General features: G+C 41.9%; 1 protein-coding gene across 6 annotated transcripts in view; it reads right to left on the reverse strand.

Annotated features, from left to right (window-relative positions):
- App (amyloid beta precursor protein) overlaps window positions 1–20235 on the reverse strand; it is a 260558-nt gene extending 240323 nt beyond the window's left edge. For all 6 annotated transcript variants that reach the window (XM_004627702.2, XM_004627701.2, XM_004627699.2 and 3 more), the window contains exon 1: window positions 19979–20235. In XM_004627702.2, coding sequence (XP_004627759.1) covers window positions 19979–20035 — 57 coding nt within the window. In that variant the 5' untranslated portion in view covers window positions 20036–20235. The remainder of the gene's footprint in view (window positions 1–19978) is intronic.
- Window positions 20236–20580: the final 345 nt, after the last annotated feature.

Genomic DNA, 20580 nt, shown 5'->3' on the forward strand with positions numbered 1-20580 from the left:
AGGAGGAGGGGGAGGGGGAATGAATCTTCTACCACCCTTTCAGTTTCTTATCTGGGATCCTTCACAGTAAACTGTCAAAAGGCAGAGGAAAAGACAAACAAATTTTATTTGATGTGAATAATTGTACAGGGAAGGGATGGGAAGCTGCACAGAACAGAAGTGAAAAGCCTCAACTGAGTCTACATATCATTTTAACAAAGTGATTCATTGTGGACATTTGACAAGACAAAAAGGAGTTTGGGCTTTGTCGGGGAGGTAAGTATGTGGAGAAACTAACAGAAGAGAAGGCTTTATTTTACTAAGGTCTGTTTCAGAAGACTGAAAAAGTCAATGCCCTCTGGGATGATCTCCAACCTCTTCTTGGTACAAAAAGATCCCTTCCTTCACAAACAGGACCCAATGGCATGCCTCTGGGCAGAGACAAAGCATGTAGAAAACATTCTGCTGTTTCTCAGTTGCCTTCAGTTCAAAATAATGTCCGAGCCATAGTGACATCTTATATGGTAGCACATCTGGGTCCCTCACACGGTCACACGTACTCTACCTCTCTAGCCCTCACTCACCCAACTTCTCTTCAGAGCACTTACCACCAGGAGGTGCAGAATGCAGCACTGAATGTACCCACAATCTCACTGTCTCCCCCAAGAACATCTGTGAGTCCCCCATGCTGCTCTCTTCTCCTGGCTGCATCTGAATTCTCAGAGAACGGATGTCAACACACAGATACGTGAATGACACCCCATGTTCCGTCCCCATTTTCTTTCAAGTCCTGTGATTCTTACGGCATGGAAATGTGATTTTAATACTGACTAGTTTTCAAGTATATGAGATTTACTCACTATGGGTTTATGGTATTGTAATTTATTTTTAAAAGTGAGCAAGGGGGCTAAGGGTGTGGCACCATGGTGGAGCATTTGCCCACTATGCCCAAGGCCCTGGGTCCAACCCTCAGTATCACCAAAGTAAATAACAGAACAAGGGGCTGGGGTGTGACTCAGGGGTGTGTGTGCTTAGCATTCATGAGACCCTGGGTTCAATCCCAAGAAGACTTCCTCAAAATGAACAACAAACGACACAATCTCTGCCCTGCAAACTGTAATGTGAAGTATGAAACTGGCTCGCAGACTATGTGAGCAACAGCTAATACCAAACAACGTGGGGCTGGCTGAATGGGCTCTGCCCCTCCAACGGGTCCTGCAGGAGTGACATTTCATCACATGTTGCTACACGGAAGGATAAAATGCAGCTCTTTGTGGCTAAAGATTTTTTCCTGCGGGAACATCATAGAATTAATGTTGCTGACTTGTTTTCTGAACCACACACAGGCAGGAGAGAATTTAACAGCAAGAAAGTAGGAAGGAGGATGCGCTATCAGCAACTGTGTTACCCTCTGACCTAGCTGATACTCCCGCGAAGGGCTCCTGGAAACTAAAACCACAGAGTCACGGAGTCTGTGTGCAGGCCCCAGCTCTGCTTCCTATCCAGTCTAACCACTTCTTATGCTCAGCCTTCAGCCTCCACAGCAATTACGCAGGAGACCTGCCTGTCTGAATTACTAGGTCCGGTTTCCCTTATTTATTTTTGGTAAGCTTCATGGCATCTGTTCTTCCTTATACTACAGCTGAAAGACCACCGTGTTGAATACTACTAACAGCGATTTAGATCTGTGAACAAATAAAGGATTGCCAGATACAAGTGTACCAGGGTCCTGCCACCCCTTCCAGCCTAACTTTGGGCTGAAAATGTCAAGCCAAAAGGTACACAGGTCCCCAACTGCAGAGTCTCAGCTTCCCTCAACAGATCTGTGCATTCATTAACATTCTCTCTACAAAACACTTAGAACGAAATGAAATTAATGAGGGATAAAATACAGAGCATAAAAGGAAAGCTATAGAACAATCAAAATCTTTCAAATATGACATCATTGCAGACATTTGTGGGTGGTAGAATTATGTATGGTTTTTTGGGTTTTTGTTTTTTGGTTTTTTTGCAGAACCCGGGAATGAACTCAAGCCTTTGAGCTTGCCAGGGAAGCTCTTATTCCACTGAGCCATCTACCTGGCCCGTTTATATATATATATATATATATTTTTTTTTAAATTTTCTACAGTGAACCAGCAATTCTCAATTCAAAATCCAAATTAAATATAATTTTAAATGATGACCCTTCCAAGTATCCAAAGTTCAGCACTTCTGTTCCTATGGTTATATTTATTCTGATAAAGTACAAAAAAACCTGCTTGAAAAATGATTTTTGTTTTTTTTGCCAAGCAGGGCGCTGCACACCTGTAATCCTATCCCTCGGGAGGTTGAGGCAGGAAGATCACTGCAAGTTCAAGGCCAGCTTTGGCTACACAGTATGTTCAAGGCCAGCCTGAACTGCACAGTGAGACTCTGTCCAGGGGGAAAAAAAAAAAGTATTTTTTCTTTCACTTAAAGGATTGTAAAAGGGCTGGCCAAATAGCTCAGCAGATTAAAGCACCTGCAAGCAGGCACAGGGGCCAGAGGTTCTATCCCTGGGCCTGCCATGCTGTATGGCCTTGGCACCAGGGCACACTGAGACAGCAATTGAGACTGGGCATGGTGGCACATGCCTGTAATCCTAGCTCTTGGGAGGCTATAAACAGGCAGATCACTAAGAGTCTGATCTAGTAGTAAGACACTGAACACCCTGTAGACCCTTCCCTAAAATACAAAAAAATAAAGGATTATAAATACTTATCAAAGGAAATTCGAATATCATATTAACTCATTTCTAAAAACTGAGACAACTCTCTAAGTACTGTTCCATATATCTGCCTTGGCAAAATTCTGTTACTTACAAGAGAAAATGAAGAAAATACAGTGCATTCAATCAAAGTCATTAAGCCTCAACCACATGAATAAACCCAAACTGTGTTCAGAGCATTCTTACACAGTCTACAACATCCAGGCTGATAAATATTTTAGATAAGAAAGAGAAACAATTTCCAATTCTACGTGTTCATTCATCAAGCCTGTTTTTATAATCTCAACAATGAGTACGCAAGAGAAGCAGACTGATCGCCCTGCTCCAACCAGTTTCCACACTTGCTTACATTCTGGAAATACTCCACATAGCAGGAGTGCACCGTGCTTAAGTTGTCAACTATCACACTGTAAGTGTAATTGGGTAAGAATTGCAGCTATACACAGGAGCAGACTTCTAACAACAACAACAAAAAAAGACAAGAAAAAAAAAAAAAGAAAGCTGAACCACAATATTTCTAGAAGCTCCAGGACAAAGTGAAAAGTATTCATTGTAATATACATATATCTCTCTACCTAAATATGCAATAAATTGTATATGGTAGAGAAAGGTCACTCCCTTTCCTGTCTGTGGTCAGCTGATGGTTCAGCCAGAGCTCAGAGTCAGGGTCCCAAAAGGTTTCCCTTATTCCAACTCCACCAGTGCCTACGACAACAGAAAGACAAACTGATCACTGAATCTGGCGTTATTTTACATCACAACGTCACATGAAGTTCTACATATGCCTGGAAATCATATATGTTCTGGCCCCAAACAAGAGCTTTGTCTAGATCAGTTTGTGCCTTCCTTAAGTGGGCCAGATATTCTTAACTGATAGCAACAACCTAACAATGATACTTATTCAAGTGGACACCAATTTGGCCACTGATATGACATATGTACCATTTTGTATTTATTTTTTCAGTATTTTTGTGAGAGAAAATTTTAAACTACTGATCTTAAAAATTAATAATAAATAAAGTGAACGTAACAACACAGTGAAAAACAAAGAACCAATGTAATACAAAAGGAGACTGGAAGTAGGATGACAGAGACTGGGCTTTTGATCCTTATTATTCATGTGACTTTGAGCAAAGCAACATGTCCACATCCTTCTTTATTTGTAAAATACAAGGGAAGCTCTACAGATCTAGCTGCCTCAAAACATCTATGATTCTTTTCCTATGCTTCAGTGGGTTGAGAAGGCCAACCTTCTGAGTCCAATATGGCAGCCACTAACCACATGTCAGGATTGAATTCAGGCATTGTATAATGGGCCTGAAGTAAAATATGCTCTGTGAAAATTATGAACACATCACAGGGAAAGTTTATAATGTATTTCATGGACTGTTGTTATACTGACCATATGGTAAAATTAATTTCATCTCTTTAACTTCCTTGGCCTGAGGGTTTGCTTAAGAGGCTGTGCACTCACTAAACATGTCCAATACCCCCAGGCTACAATCTGAGGCCCTCTTTTACTTTATGTGCCACCTTGAAAATTTTAAATTAGAGCTAAGGGTCCTATTATACCTTTACTGAATGAAAGTGAAAGCTGGAGGAATTCTGGGATGAAATGAACCAATGCAGTAGAGCCTCTGCATGGAACACTCATTCTATGGCTCTTCCCTTGAACTTAGAGGTTACCATTTCTTCAGGAAATATACTCAAGGCTGGCCTAAAGCCATGCTTGTTTTCTTATCTTGTGTACCACAAACGGCCCAAGAGCAAATCACAAGAGGTTACTTCATTTAGTCCAAGGCTGAATCTTAATTATAAACTGTACAAAGCCGTACAAATAATCCTAAATGGGTGTTCCTTTACAAAGGTGCCTCTAGCTTGTTTTCCATTCCTGTAAACTGAATATATATATTTAGGTCACTTCATAAAGATCATTATACTGTTCCATTTTTAAAAACCCATATTTGAATTTAGTTGAAATTATGTCATTGATATCCAACTAAAAACTTTTCTAATATTTTTTGTAATCTCTATCAATTATTTTCATGTGTTCTAAATCATCAGAAGTAGAGACCTGGCAAATGCAAGGGCCTGAGTTCAATCCCCGGTTCTGTTAAAAAAAATTAAAATAAAATAAAAAGAAGCAGAGAAAGCTTTTAGAGAGACATTCTTTGAGAAACACAACAGACTCTGAACTCAACCAATGAAGTATTTATCAGGTGCAGGTGAGCCAGGCTTGAGGGTCTAGATTGGGGTAGAATGTTTGCCTACCATGTGCCAGGCTTTGGACTGAACTCCCAGCTTGGCAACAAATGATTCACGGCAGTCAGCAGCAAGGACCCAAGCATTCAAACACTTTTCTCTGGACATGTTCTTCAACTCCCAACATTTTCCAATCTGATGATGCTAAATAAAGGCATAGAAACCAACTGCATGTACTATCAACTACTGCTTATTTAAAGTCAGTTAAAGAAGGCAATAGCCCTACCTCTGTAGTTCAGACCAATGAAGAACTTCTATTTTAGACTGAGCTTGAAGCATGGTGTTTTGTGAGGACTCAATATTTTCAAGTATACAAAAGCAGAACAAAACTCAGAATAAAATATACGTGTTCTTTACGGAAAAAATTCTTTAAATATAATCTCTCGAGTTATATATATAATTGTATGACTATTAGAAAATTGCATAGGAAGTAACAAATTTTTATTATTAAATTTTAATATGATTAAAATAGTTTTAAACAACATATGATACAAATTGGCAAACTTTTCTCTTTATTGGTAAACTGTCATTTAAAAATACAATTTCAGGGGGCTTGCCGGTTAGCTCAGTTGTTTAAGCGCCAGCCTGGGCAAACCCAATGAAGCTTGCATGACCATGGTTCAATTCCCAGTTCCACATGCCACACCATACCCGCCATTAAGGCAGCCTGAGTTAGCCAAAAAAAAAAAAAAAAAAAAAAAAACCCTAAATATATAATTTCAAAATAATGACCAATGTAAGAAAAAAATGTATGTATCTAAATACATAATTTTGGATACCTCCGAATTTCATTATTCAGCACCCGTTAGGGACATATACAAGAGGTCATCTGTTTTTCTGAAGACACTGTCTATAAGTAGAAGAAGATAATTGCTTACTTGACAGATATTTCAAAATAAATTTTATTTTATTTATTTACTGTTCTCTTTTTGAGACAGGGTTACACTATGCAGTTCAGGTTGGTCTTGAACTCATTCTTCTGTAGCCCTGGCTAGCCTTGTAGTGATTCTCCTGCCTTAGTCTTCTGAGTGCTAGGATTGTAGGTATGTGCCACCATACGTGGCATTCAAAATAAGCTAGATTTAAAATTGTCAAACTTAAACTGCCCTTTTGATTATTTTTCAAGGGAAGTTAAGAGTTCAAAAAGCAGTAACTTAGAAGGCTGGGGAGATGGCTCAGCGGAATACGCACTTCCCTGCCTGGCAAGCACAAGGGCCTGAGTTCAATCCCCAGTTCCAACAAAAAAAATAAAAAAGAAGTAACTTAGAAAATAAAACCAAAAGAAGTTTCTGCAAAATCATGTTTTTGACATTTCTTAAACACTAAACCAAAATGCTGAGATAAACCTTAAATCAGTGTTTAGGGGCAGCTATAATGCCTCCACCACCACCTTCGATAACTTAATGCTGATGTGACAAGTCTAATCCAAACTAAAGACTTTTCCCACATCTTTTCTTCCACCCACACTTTCTGGAAATATTTTTATTTGGTCACATTTAGAAAATTGAAGTGAATCAGAAAATAAACATATAATTGAAACGAATTTTAAACTGGCCGTCCCATTTTTGCTGATGAAATATATACGGGATTGTTTCTCTTCCACAAGTCTCTTCACTCTGTTTCAGCAGCACAGGTAAGCAAAAATAGATATGAAAAGCCATTAAGCAATAGAAAAGTTCAACATGACAGGCAGATTCAGCTCAGAAGAGGCTCTCAGCATTATGCGCCTTTCTAAAAGCCTCAAAGCCTGTTTTACTTGGTGTTCCTTACAAAGAACAAGTGCAACAACAAAGTCTCTAGATCAAATGAAAGATTGTTTACCAACAGGTAGAGTAAACTGACACGGCCATCACTATCCACAGAGCTACTGAAATTATCAGCTTTTTCCATCATTCTCATTGGAAAGATTTCCCAGGAACTCAAGACTGAACACATCTGGGGGTTTAACTGGCCAGAATGTAGACTCCACTGTTGCAAGATCTTGCCACTAGAATGAAAAGAATCCTGCACCACCTCTTTCATCACTCCACAAAGATGTATTTACTATGTAGTTACCTAGCAGATAAGAAATGAGGGAAAATCCCATAAACCTAGTCTAACAGCTCATAGAGAACCTTTGCTGTAGTTCTGAATGTTTATTATAGTGATTTCATTTTCTTCTATAACCTTTTACAGTGCATTCTACTTTTTCTACATCTAGTGTCAGCTGCCACCCAATAGTCTACCCATCTTTTATCCTTAAGAATGGCACCAACATTACATTCCTCGTGTCAATGTTCCCGGCCAAAGGAGTACATTTACCAGCATCTCTTGCAGCTAGACATCAACACCTGACCAAGGAGATTAAGAATGCAAGGTTCTCTTCAAAAGCACTCAAGCCTAACTGAATCATACTCATCAGTGGCTATCCTCTGTTTTACAAATATTTAAAAGTACCTCTTGGCTGAGAAAATGAAATTCAAATCCATCAAAAACAAGTGAAATCTTTAGTCTACTATCTCTGTTATTCACACACTCATGGCTGCCTCTTTTGGCTGTTCTGTCTGGAAAGACCCTCCATGCCTCAGAAGGCCTCCACTCATCCTTAAAGTCCAATACTAGCTATGAAAACAGCTGCTTGTTATAGCCTTTAGCACATCATACCTATTATTTTCTGCACCTCTCCTCCCTCCCCCATCAGGCTGTGGAATTCCTCAAGGCAAAGACTGAGTCATCTCTCTGTTTACAGTTCCATCCCCATCAGATTAAAAGGCTTCAGTGTTAAGCCACTGAAGCCATCCAGTGCATGTCCATACAATAAATGATTTTTTTAAGGCAAGAGGAAGAGACAAATCAATGTCAGTATCACAGAAGTCAATTACAAAGGCCCTGAGAAAATTTAGAGTAGAAACAAGTGAAAGCAAAATCCCAATATCCAACAAAGGATAATATATTAAACCTTCTCTGCTAGTAGAAGAAATCATAAGCTTGGACGTAGGTTTGAAGTTCATGTTTAATTTCTGATATGAATGAGCCAAAGGGCTATTAAGTCTACATGCTGATGTCTTTGGAAGTAAAATTTAACCTATGATAATAAACTCCTAGAATATTTTACCTGGTCTTTTCTTCTGAAAAAGACTTATATGGATATTTTTTCATCTCACCAGTTACTTACAAAATCAACAAACACAACTAGAAACACTCCCAACAAACTGAACATTTTCCATATGTGTCTTTACAGTATGACTTAAGAATTTCACAACCAGAGAAATTCTGTGAGTCCGGTTCTAAAAAATGAAGTGAAACTTGGCAAATGGCAAATACAAATAAGGAACAAGGCATGTCTGTTTCCTATGTTGCTACTGAAATGCACCCTTTGCCACTACATCATTCATCAACTTTGTCCTGTACAATTCTAATGGCCATGCTTATGAAGTAGTCAGGTAAGGACATCTCTGCCCAGCAACCACCCATTCTACTCTGTTGCAGCCACCTGGTAATATGGTCATCATATGAGCACCTGGAGACTGAGGGACATCCTCTGTTCCTACGTCACTGAATACACTGTAATTCCAAAAGAATAATTTTGCACAGGCACCCTCTGAAATACAGAGTTCTTCACATTTTTTTTTTCTTTTTTTTGTATTTTAGGACAGGGTCTACAGGGTCTAGAGGGTGTCACTGCCTAGATTGGACTCATAGTGATTCTCCTGTTTACAGCTTCCCAAGTGCTGGGATTACAGGGACGCACCACCACGCCCAGTCTCAATAGTAGTATCAGCATGCCCAAGGGATGGGACCAGCATGGCAGGCCCGACTCCCGGCCCTTGCATCTGCCTAAGCAAGCACTTTTAATCTGCTGACCTCTTTGGCCAGCCCATTTTTTTTTTTTTTTTTTTTCCCACAATTCTTCAACAAACACAATGTTAGCTGCCCTCACACTCAATCATCTTACGGGTTCATCAAGATCCATTCTTCACTTAAAGCAACAGGATCTTGAAATTTGGTATAGTCTTTTTGAACTTTTTATTCTGGATTCTTCACTGTAAAAGGACTAAACACTTGACACAAAACATTTAAAACAAGACTGAGAAAGTACAACTAAGACATAACGTTAATCACAATGACCTCAATTAGATTTTCAATGCCTCTCAAGTTAATGACATATACTGGCATTGAGTTCAAGTCCTTAAACTTGAAAAGTACCATTTCTTTGGAAAAGCAAGTGACAGAATTCAGTATTTTATTTTATTTTTATTTATTTTTCTGTATTTTGGGGAAGGGTCTACAGGGTGTTCAGGGTCTCACAACTAGATCGGATTCATAATGATCCTCCTGTTTACAGCCTCCCAAGAGCTGGGATTATAGGTGTACGCCACCACACCCAGTCTCAATTTCAGTCTCAGAGTGCCCGCCAGTTCGGCAGGCCTGGGGATTGAATCCCTGGCCCTTGTGCCTGCTTGCAGGTACTTTAACCCACTGAGCTATTTGGCCGGCCCTAGAATTCAATATTTTAAAAAACAGCTACTTCATCCTAAAGCAAAAAAGAAATATTAGTTATCAAACAGCAAAAAAGCAGCGAACTGAAAAGAGAATGAAATTTTCATTTTGATAGCCACTCAATTTAACTGCAATGCTCATTGTCTTTCTTGGCTTCACTGCCTTACTCAAACTATTGCTTGACACCATCAACTGAAACTGTTCCGACAAATTAGATATTGATAGAATACATTGTTTAAAGAGGTCTTTTTAAAATTTATTTTATTTTATTTATTTTTGCTGGAGCCAAAGCTGTAAATGAATGCACATTAACTTAGTGACAACATTTATGAAATTCTTTCACAATGAAATGTTTTAAGAAAAGGTTGCAAAATTAAGTCTTATTCAAAAGGTTTTCATGTTCTTTCTATACTTATTCATAATTTTCTAAACATAAAGAGAAATTATCTCCAATTTCCAGAATCAAACCTGTAATTACTGATTACCACAAATAGGATTTCTCAAATACTCACTATAAATATTTATCAGGTGTTTAAGAAATACTAGATTTAAGATACTGTCATGAGTGATAACTTACATTAAACACTGTAGTCATAATCAGTACTACTTTCCTCCCCCACCACTTTACTTTTTAACATCTCACACCTGACAGTAGATCTCCTATCCCCAGTTACTTTTATACCACAATGAAGATGGAATCGTGACTCACTCACAGACCTTCCTTGAAAGTACTTCCATCTAGTGTCACACCCACAATGCACTGCCACAGATTCTTTCTGCTAAGGATTATCCTTACACATCTTATATTTTTTCCAAGTCATCTACTTCCACTTTTATTCTATTTACCTCTTATTCTTCATTAGGAGCAAAACTTTCAAAAAGATTTGTGAAATGAAGAAGTAAAGTTTCAGTTCCTGGATGCACCATAAAAATTTAGGTTTCTCTGGGGATGCAACACTTCCAAAGTAGATACGGGTTTTTTTTTTCTGAATGATGAAAAATATCAATATGATTAGGAAATAGTTTTTATCAGGTTGGGGATATAGCTCAATGGCATAAGGGCCTGCCTGGCAAGCACAAGGTCCTGAGTTCAATCTCCAATACCATCAAAAAAAAAAAAAAGTTCTGATCAATCATTAGCACATATGCTTATCAATTCAATGACAAACAAAATAATGAAGCAGTGACATTTATAGAGACAATGTAATTATGTTTTATGTTTCTGAACATGCATCAAATATAAGCAGATATAAAAAAGCACTTTGGGGAGCTAATCAGAACATAACAGAAAATACCACTTTTTATTCTGGTTATAAAAATGAAGTATATGTTACCTCATTAATTTTACTATGAAATACCAACCAAGAACAAGTTCGTTGTAAGTGGAGATGAGGTAACAGGTCTAAAACCCACCAGCTTATCTCAAGAGTAAGATTAAACCTCTTGTTTTTCTCCCTGTAAAATACTTCCATGGTGTCAAAATTTATTACAGTCATTAAAAACTTTGAAATCTAGCAAAACAACATGAGTGATAATGTGCTTCTTCACTTAGTGCAAATAAGTGACTTTTCTTTACACAACAGATCTCTTAGTCTCTTAAGTATCCTTCACGGCTGAAAATAATCTGTCAGCCTGTATCATTTAAGATGCCTACATTTCTCAATGAAATAGGATGTGGCTTCCTCTTGAAGCTGAGAGCACAGGACAAATCAGCAAAAAACAATTTCATACCAACAAAATCACCAGAACCCAAGTAGCAATTTTTCTTGTTGAATCAAAGTTTTCATCTGAAAATCTTCTAAAAAAAGGAAAACAGAGACCATCCGCAAATTAGGAAATCCAAGTGATTCAAGACCTTAAGAACCACTGTACTGCATTCATCAAGATCTGTTTGTCTACAAAATGGGCTGACTTCTTTCTCTTTTTCTGAAATGTTTATCCTGTTTTTTCTTATCACTGCTCACTGACCCTGCACATGTGATTCTGAGATGTCTCACTCATCTCACTCACTCCTCACGGTATCTAATCTAAGTAGTGTTTGTTACAAACATGGCCCATGTAATTATAGGAACATGTCTCTTGGCCTCTGTGACTGGGGAGGGCAATCACAAGCACATAAGCTGGTTAAAAAAGACCTGCATGGATTCCTTGGGAGGCTGGCTGGCTCTTGATCCTTTAAAGTGTTCAGCCTAATGACCACAGGATCCTCATTCCATCCAAGGTTTCTTACCAAGCTTTCAAGTATCTTTAGCTGAATTTCCAAATTGAGATTGAGAACCTTTTATCCTATGAGCAAAAGAGGCTTTTCTTTTTTTGTTAAAAATGTTATTTTCATTAAGCAGTAGATCACTCTAAAGCTTCAGAGATGTGATGGCCATAACAAGCTTGGTTATGTAAATTTATTTTATGTTGAACCTCAGTTTTATATATGTATATATACTTAGTACAGGGCCTACAGGACCTCACTGCACAGACCACAGATCACACACGTAGTGATGCTACAAGTACTGGGATTATAGGTATGCACCACCATGCCCAGCCTCAATTGCCAGGGGCAGGGCCCCATGGCAGGCCAGGGATCGAACCCTGGCCACAGTACTCTGCCTAAGCAGGAGCTTCAGTCCATTGAGCTATCAGGCCAGTCCTTGAACATTAGCTCTTTACAGCAATACCGCAGCTTCAAGCAGTCTGCTTTTTGCTTTTTTCATCTTGAGTGAAGATCACTCCACGCTTGCATTCTAGCACCAAATTTCTTTTGCTGGCATTCGAAACATTCCACTTTTGCTCTGACTGGCAAAATCTGCTTATTCGTTTTTCTAGGAAAAAAATTTTTGCTGAAAAATAAACTGAGCCTGTTCGTAGCTCGTTGCACACAGCTGATCGCCAATAGTGTGTTAATAATCAAGCCAGGGTAAACACTCGCTCAATATTAGGCATGTCTGGCCAGGTGCCAGTGTGCAAAAACATGTAAACAACAATACTCTTTTCCATTTGTATAAAACCTACTTAAGTTTTTCACACATTTGCTAAACTTTTCAATGAGCATGATTTGTTTTAATATTTTTCAAAATGCCAAATGAAATACAAAATTACATATTTAATAAATGAAATATTATAACAAGATTTTTTAAAAATTCATCTGGTATCTGTGCTTTTTATATTTAAGCCAAATTTATTCATTTTTATAGAACCAATTTCTTGAAATAGTCTTAGTTGGTAAGTAAGTGAACTAACTAGTTAATGATTAAACCAGCTTATAGTATTTTTTATAAACACTACAGGTGAGACAAATATACCTATTTTACACAATCATCGTGTGTAGTACCAACACACAGTGCGCATACCAAGCTATCCAGACTGCTATATAAGCTCATATGCTTATTCTAAGCAATTTACATATACAGCAATTTAATCCTCAACAATTCTGATAAATATCATTATCCACATTTAACAAAATCCACAAACTTTAACAACAGCTAACAGCCAAAAAGGGAACAGAGCTGATACCATGGGTGCTGTGGGTGTAGGTCACGTTCCTAGGTTCTTGTGCATGACAAAGAAGAACTGAACATGGCGTGTGATGCTAAGGAAAAATCAGTAAAGATTATTTAGGTGATGGTACCCTGAGAGAGAGCAGGCTGACACCTAAGAAAGGAAAACAGCACTAGCCCTCAGGGGAGAAGGTGTAGGGGTTTAAAATGCTGCACCGCTTTTTGGGCGCCTCACATCGGGAGGCGTCCCAGGCAGGACTGACAGTATGACCAAGAGTGCTGAGTCACGTCAACTGCATCGAAGGCGCATGTCCTTGCACCCTGGCGTACTGACTGTAACTGGAGGTATGGGATGCAGTCCACATGCTGGGCCTTCAGTGAGCTCCAGCGGACAAAAGGTTACTGCAGGTCACTGGTGCACTCACGTCCTGACTTGGAACTTTGGAATTTCAGGTTCAGGGATCTTTGCTTTGCTCTTCTTATCTCTGCCTGGATGTTTTAGGCCTTAGGACAAGGGTTGGGGAGGCTGACCCCGGGTGTTACGAAGGTGGCGGGGAGTGGTTCCATGGCCCTGGGTGAACTTTCAATACTGAAGCCTGCCTCTGTCTAGTCTCTGGATGAGTGTGCTAAAGTCTGGATCTTACGTGTCCCCAAAGGGCCAGGAGAACTGTACTGCTAGGAGGTAGTGGAGCCTCTGGAGGCGGGCACTACGGGACGTTACAGGTCAGAGAAGAATGCTCTTAAAGGGGATTATAGGACATGTGTCTCCTTCTTCCTTCTGGGCTACCAGGAGATGAGCAGCCTACTTCATCAAATACTCTCCACGGTTCAGTGGTCAAGTACTCACTTGCCACATGCCAAAGGGATAGGGTGAACCTACCATAGGCTGAATCCTCCAAAAACCATGCTCCAAAACAATCTTTTCCTTGTTTTAATTTTATTGTCAGGTATTTTGTTGAAGTAACAGAAAGCTGACTAACACACTGTGTGATGCTGCCTCTTCCTTTAGACCTAAGAAATACTCAATGACTCAGCGTTACTAGTCTAATATCACATCTGAAATCGACATCAACATCATAAATGTAGAAACATTTGCCATTCTTTCCATTGAACTGAACATTAAGAAATCTCTCACTTTACCCATTTCAGTTACTCTTTTTCAAAGATAGCTATAACTCTATCAATGATTAAGCTAAGTCTGCATTGTATGGCTCTTCAAAATGCAGCCACACAAAATAAAACTAAATAAAGGTCCCTCTTTGCTTCCCAATAAAGGTAAGATTGAGCACAATTGAACGTGAGTCTTCCGTATCCTTGTATGGATAATCTGCTAGCTAACCTAGCATACATCACTTTTTCAAAAGCTATTAACTGAAACAAACACATCCAGGGTTTTGGGGGACTTTGTATTTTCTAAAGAGTTGTCAGGGGGCTAGGGAGATAGCTTAATGATCTAAGCACCTGCCTCGCAAGTACAAGGACCTGGGTTTGATCCCCAGTACAGCATGCCATGCTGGCCCTGTGCCAAGCCGGCCAAGCTTGGTGGCACATGCCTGTAATCCCAGTGCTGGGGAAGCTGAGCCAGAAGGATCACTATGAGTCCAAGCTGTGTAGCAAGATCCTGTACCAGATGTATAAATACACAAACATCTTTTTAAAAAAATTAAAAAACAAATAGTTACCAGTAGATCTGTCTGAAGAGGTAAATTCTTCAATTTTTTCCCCAAAGAAAACTACTAGTGTTCTCCCTGAGACTGTTATTTCATTCACATTAAACTGAAAAAATTATTATGTAACATCCCCTTTCACTAAAGCTCTCACTTGCAAACTCAGTTGGAGAGTACAGGTACTGTCTACTTTTCTTTCAATAACAAGAAAGGGGGCCGGGGAGATAGCTCAGTGGAATAAGTGCTTGGCTGGCAAGCACAAGGTCCTGAGTTTGATCACTGGTACCATAATAAATAAATAAATAAATAAAACAAGAAAGGAGGAAGACAGGGCTTTTTGCTTCAACTCTTTACACACTCTGGGGATGTGCACGCTCATTCCTTCACCTGAGCTTCACCTGCCTGCCACCTTCTTCTTCCATCCATTCATGAGGGCTGAGCTATGTACTGTGACACAGGCTGTGAGCCTTGAAGGGTGAAAGTACTTCATAGGTTTGTAGCAGATGTTCAGCACCAGCCGGCACTCCTTGGCACTCCATGGTATTTGTGGATTTGGGATCCCATTATGAAAGTGAAAGGAGTTCAGTCAAATAACACAGACAAAGATAAAAACATAGCAGCAAAAGAAAAGATGGAAGGAAAGGAAGGGAGGGAGAGGAGCGGAGAAGAAGAAGAAGGGAGGGAACAAATAAACTGTGGGCACTGTTACAGCTTGAAGCTGAGTCCACTAACTGGCCAATGACCTCATCAGTATAGTGCGCTTCATGAAAGGACAGATTAAGCCTCTAACACCCCAAGGGGCTCTGGGCCAATGACAAGAATGTGATATTAATCTCTGCTACAGGGATATTACTGCATAACAGCTTTGAGGAGAGATGAAAGCCTGGGAAAATAGTATGCATTTTCTTGTACCTTTTCCATATTTTTTGATCTACTTAGCCTCTCGGACACTAGTTGGACTTTCCGCTTTCAGACAAACCTGATGAAGGCGGACTAAAACTCTAAAAAAGTACGAAGCATATCATTCAAACTGTCGGATTTCTCCTTTATCTCCAAATACTGGTTGAATTTCAGAATTATCCACAGACATTTTTAAAAAACAATTTTTTTTTTTTTTTTTTAAATTCCAGTGCCCAGCTGTTGCTCCCAGGGATTACACTTAAAGGCACTGGGTGGAGTCCTGACTAAAGTGGGGTTCTTTTTCATCCCCAGGATTCTGATGTGCAATCAATGTTGAGGACTCCTAATTAATGTTATTAAAGACACTTTAAAATGTTGGATTTCCCTATCCTCTTGGTGGGATCCTTTCTTTTTTTTTTTTTTTTTTTTTTCTCTCTTTTAATCATGCAGTCTCCTGGTCAAGACACTACTGAAGATATTACTACCAGGCTCTCAGGCCTGTATTCCTGCTCCCCACCTCTTTATTTCTAACTCCCTGCTCCTCCAGAATCTATCCCACACCTGTCATCATTCGTGCACCTACGTTTGTGGCGTTTTATCTGTCTCCCCCAGAAGATTGGAAACTTCATGAAAGAAAAGATGGTTTGGTTCATTAGAGCTGAGAGCTCAGAGATTGGATTTGGTCCCAAAGGAAAAAACAACAAAATTTTTCCTGGTGATTTGATGAAGAATTTAATCAAAGCAAATCCCACACTTGTGCATTATTTCATTAAGAAACTTACCTGTGCAGGGCTCAAACACAGCATAGAAAATTAAGAGAAATGAAGACAAAAGGTGCTATTGCTTCTGTGTGTGTGTGTGTGTGTGCGCGCATGCGTGTGCGTGCACGCATATGTGTGCATGTGTGTGTGTGCATGTATGTGTTGTGTAGCATGCATGGGGGTGGTTAGAAGTGGAAACAAGCGTATAAATAAATACTACATTTTATGCTAACAATGAATCTCCAGTCCCCAAACTTGGGATCCAAACCTAGCTCTAAGTTTACAAGTAGGAAATGTTCCTGGATTAGTTCATTCTATGGTTCCTTAATTCTTCAAATATAGCTACTTATCTGGAACACTTTAACTTAGTATACCTTGTAATCTATAGTTTCTTTTTAGTACTTAACACATTCTACTTTCTTTATAATTATATGGTGGCGTATTGTGTCCTACAAACTTTTGAGGGGATGAGTAATGAGGGACACAAAGTCAAAATACTTCCCACATTCTAGTGGCCTGACATTCAAAGTGTGTTTGCACAGATTTATTTTTGCATACAGGTAGATGAAAAAAAGAAGTTATTAATGAAATAATCTCTAAATCTTGAGGTAATAAAATTTGCAGAAATGATGCACAATTTACTAGAAAGACAACAATATGCAATGTATTTTTTTTTTTTTTTTTTTTTTTTTTTTTTTTTGCGGAACTGGGGATTGAACTCAGGCCCTTGCGCTTGCCAGGGAAGCGCTTATTCCACTGAGCCATCTCCCCGGCCCTATGCAATGTATTTATTATTGTAACTGTCCTACTACCCTGTTTTGAAACTCTCATTGCTATTTCTTTCTCAATAAAATTAATTTTAAAACAATGATGTGCATTTTTACTGAATTTTATTACACTTATCTACTTTTTCAGCTGTAAAATAGCTATGCTTAATTCTAGGATGAGTGACAATCTATGTCATGGTGCCATAACTGTACACAAAGCGCTGGTGTGCTGCTAACAGCGGTAGGGAACCTGTAGCAATGAGGAGACCACTTCTTCATTTTCACTTACACTAATATTTAGTTGAACACTTTTTCTTAAGATCAGTCATTCCTAATTTAAGAATTTCTTTCCATTTTTTGAGTTCCGAGAAGGAATGAGGGTTGCTCGGAGTAAATTCTCTACAGTGCCAAGTTTTGCGAGTGTCATCAGGGGCTTCTGCTGCTTAGATGACAAGAAAGAATCTGTGCAGCCTGCCAGTTATCATGGCTTCCCGCGGATTCGAAAGAAACCCCCAGTTCCTTCAGATCACCATCCCAGGTAGGCTTCTCTGTGAATCAGGACCTCAACTGAGGCAAGATGACTATGACCAGATTACTCTCAATGCAGGAAAATAAAACTTAAGAAAGCAAGAATGAATGAATAAATAAACAAATCAACAAATAAATGTACTCCTTGTGCCTCTAAGGAATTCACCAGGCAAAAGCATCAACCCAGGTTAAGAACTGTTCCGGGAAAGCAGAGACCCCATGAGAGTCACGGTTACTTGTATCTCTTTTAGAGCCACCTGCACAGATCTATTTTCCAAGCTATACAAAATGTAAGTCAACTCGTGATTTCCTGGTTTCTGTGCCGCTTAAATCCCCTACAAACCTCATTAGGGTCAATTACCCACCCTTCTACCAACTTTGCAAAATGTACTAACATGAATCTCATTTCCACCCTTTAAAGGTGACAATAAATGGAGAAAATCCCCAGAAGGATGGCAGAAAAAGCAAGAAAATGCCCTAAAAAAGTCCAAGAAAAGAAGTCCAAATCACATCTGCCTACATGCTACCTCTTTTCATTGAAAACGACTGCTCAAGAAGGTTAAATACTTAAGCTCTGACAAAGCTCCAAAAATAAAGGTTATGGTACCTTTTTTTTGTGGTAAAACAGTTCAAGAAAATGGGAATAATTTTAAGTGATAAAGAGAAATATCAAAAAAAAAAAAAAAAAAACCCAACACCTTAATTTTTTCTCTTTGAGAACAACCTATCTCAGCTAAAACTCTATTGATTCCTGAGCTACTTGTGGGTGAAAATCAGATGAGAGAAAAGTTCAATGACCTTGCAAATCCGGGACTGAAAAATTGTAATGGTGTGACAGTCCGTAGGGCCTCAATGGAATTACAGGAAAACACTTGTCTGTAAAATTGTTTTTCTTGGGGGAGGGTGGATTGGAAAACTACAGGCGGTAGGGGCACATGAGGGAGTATGCAAATGTAGGACAGGGAACAGGGAGACCCACGGGATGAAAAACACAATCTCCTCTGCCTAAACTGTCTTGCAAACAACTTCTGAGCAACCTTCGATTAGTAGGAAAGCAGTCATTTCGTACTGGTGTCGGTGAACGTTCTGGAGTTGGATGAATGGGATGACTTGTTCTATACACCTAGCGGTGGGTGGATTTCACCAGGCTGCAGCCTCCACACAGCTTTTCTTTGCTGCACTGCAGAGGCGCCATCTTCTCAGTCCTAATCTTCACTCTACTCAATCCTTTTATCTGCACCCTAAAAAAAAAGACGCTGCGCACCCTCCCGAGCATCCTGCGTCCCCAGCGGGGTTAAAACTGAGTCTCCAGAGCTACCAGCGAGGAGGCCGCGCCTTTATCAGACAACAGGCTGTTTTGATGCACAGGAGGGGCAGCCCGTGCCTCCCCTCCACTGCACACCCCATCCCAGTATTCTTCCCCAAGGGCTTCGCAGCCAGCACAGGATCAGTACGCCCGGGTGGTGACCTGCGGGTGGGCGAAAAGGGGCCCCGAGCCTTTGCCAGAGGCCCGCAGCACCCTGGCCCCTCCTGGGCTGGCGCGGCGCGGGGCTGGGATCCTCGGTGGCGGCGCACGGACCCAGGCGGCTCGGCCCCTAACCCGCACGGCGAGGGCGGGGTGTCGCGGCTTTTGTTCCCAGGGACCTCCCCTCCCCTCCGGGAGCAGCTCCGCGCGCCAGTAAGCGCCCGGGGACGTCCGGGCTCTTGGAAGGTGCGAGGTGGCCCTGACTCTCCAACCCCTCCCATCTTTCCCAACTTACACAAAAAGGAGACGCGGAAATGTACAAAGTTTGCCTGCGGAAGGCTGTGCGCGACCCCGGCGCCGGCTCCGGCCAGGGTCGCACCGGGCGGTCGCCACCCGCGGTAGCGGAGGGAAAAGGTGGGGGGAGGGGTGAGACAGGGTGGAGAAGGCAAGAGGAAGCGAAGGGACCCCCAGTTCCCGGGGCCATCCCGACTCTTTCTCCCGAGGAAGGGCAGCGGGCTAAGGGCCAGAACTGGATCCATGGGCGCTGAGCTTTCGGTTTTCCACACGTGCTCCTCTCCCCTTCCCCCTCCAATCCCTAACCACCCCCATCTGGACGTCTCTCGCCTCCCCAGAACGTCGCTCCCGAGGTAGGGACTGAGTCGGGATCTGCGTGCAGGGTCGCCACCCCCACCTCGCCCCGGGATGGCGGGGACCGGAGAACCCCCCGCCCCGCAGCCCCTTCCCCTCTGGGGGCCGAGGCGCGCGTCCCCAGGGCAGGGCTGGGCCGGCGGCAGGGATGCGCAGGGCACCCGCAGGCGGGGGCGGAGGCCGCGGGGTCCCCGGGACAGCCCTCGCTTTTCCAGAAGAAAGCCTGGGGGTATCGGCTCCTCCCTCGCGCCGACTCCCCCACTTGCGAGGCGCGGCACCCACCTCCAGCGCCCGAGCCGTCCAGGCGGTCAGTAGAAGCAGTGCCAGACTGGGCAGCATCGCTCCCCTCGCGCGGGGCACCGAGTGCGCCGGCTGCTGCACGAATACGGTCCGCCGCGCCCTTGCTCTGCCCGAGTCGCCGCCGCCGCCGTCTCCGGGGACCCTGCGCTCGCGCCGCTCCGGGTGCTGTCGCCTACAGCTGCCGAGGAAACTGACTGAGCCGAGCGCGGCGGCGGGGCTCGGAGCCCGGCGAGTCAGCTGATCCGGCCCGCCCCGCTCGGCACCCGAGAGAGACCCCTAGCGGAGCCGCCGAGGAGCTGCGCCCGCCCGCGTCTCCCGGCAGGGTCCGCGCCCCCGCCCCGCAGGTGCGGCGCCCCAGCGCCCTGGGTCCCGCGCTCCCGGCCGGCCGACCTCCCGGCTGGGCTCCGGTCAGTAGGAGGGCGAGCCGGGTTTAGAGGAGGACAGTGTGGGACGGGGCAAGGTGAGTCCTAGGACGTCTGGGCTCCAGAAAAGTCGAGAGCGCTCGCGGCTCGTTCGCGTGAGCTTCAATCACGCGGCCGCGTAGCGCTGCCCGGGTGGATGGAAAGGGCCGCTGCTGGGGCGCT

The sequence above is a fragment of the Octodon degus genome, unplaced genomic scaffold, assembly GCF_000260255.1.
Source record: "Octodon degus isolate 3935 unplaced genomic scaffold, OctDeg1.0 scaffold00020, whole genome shotgun sequence".
Classification (NCBI taxonomy): Eukaryota; Metazoa; Chordata; class Mammalia; order Rodentia; family Octodontidae; genus Octodon; species Octodon degus.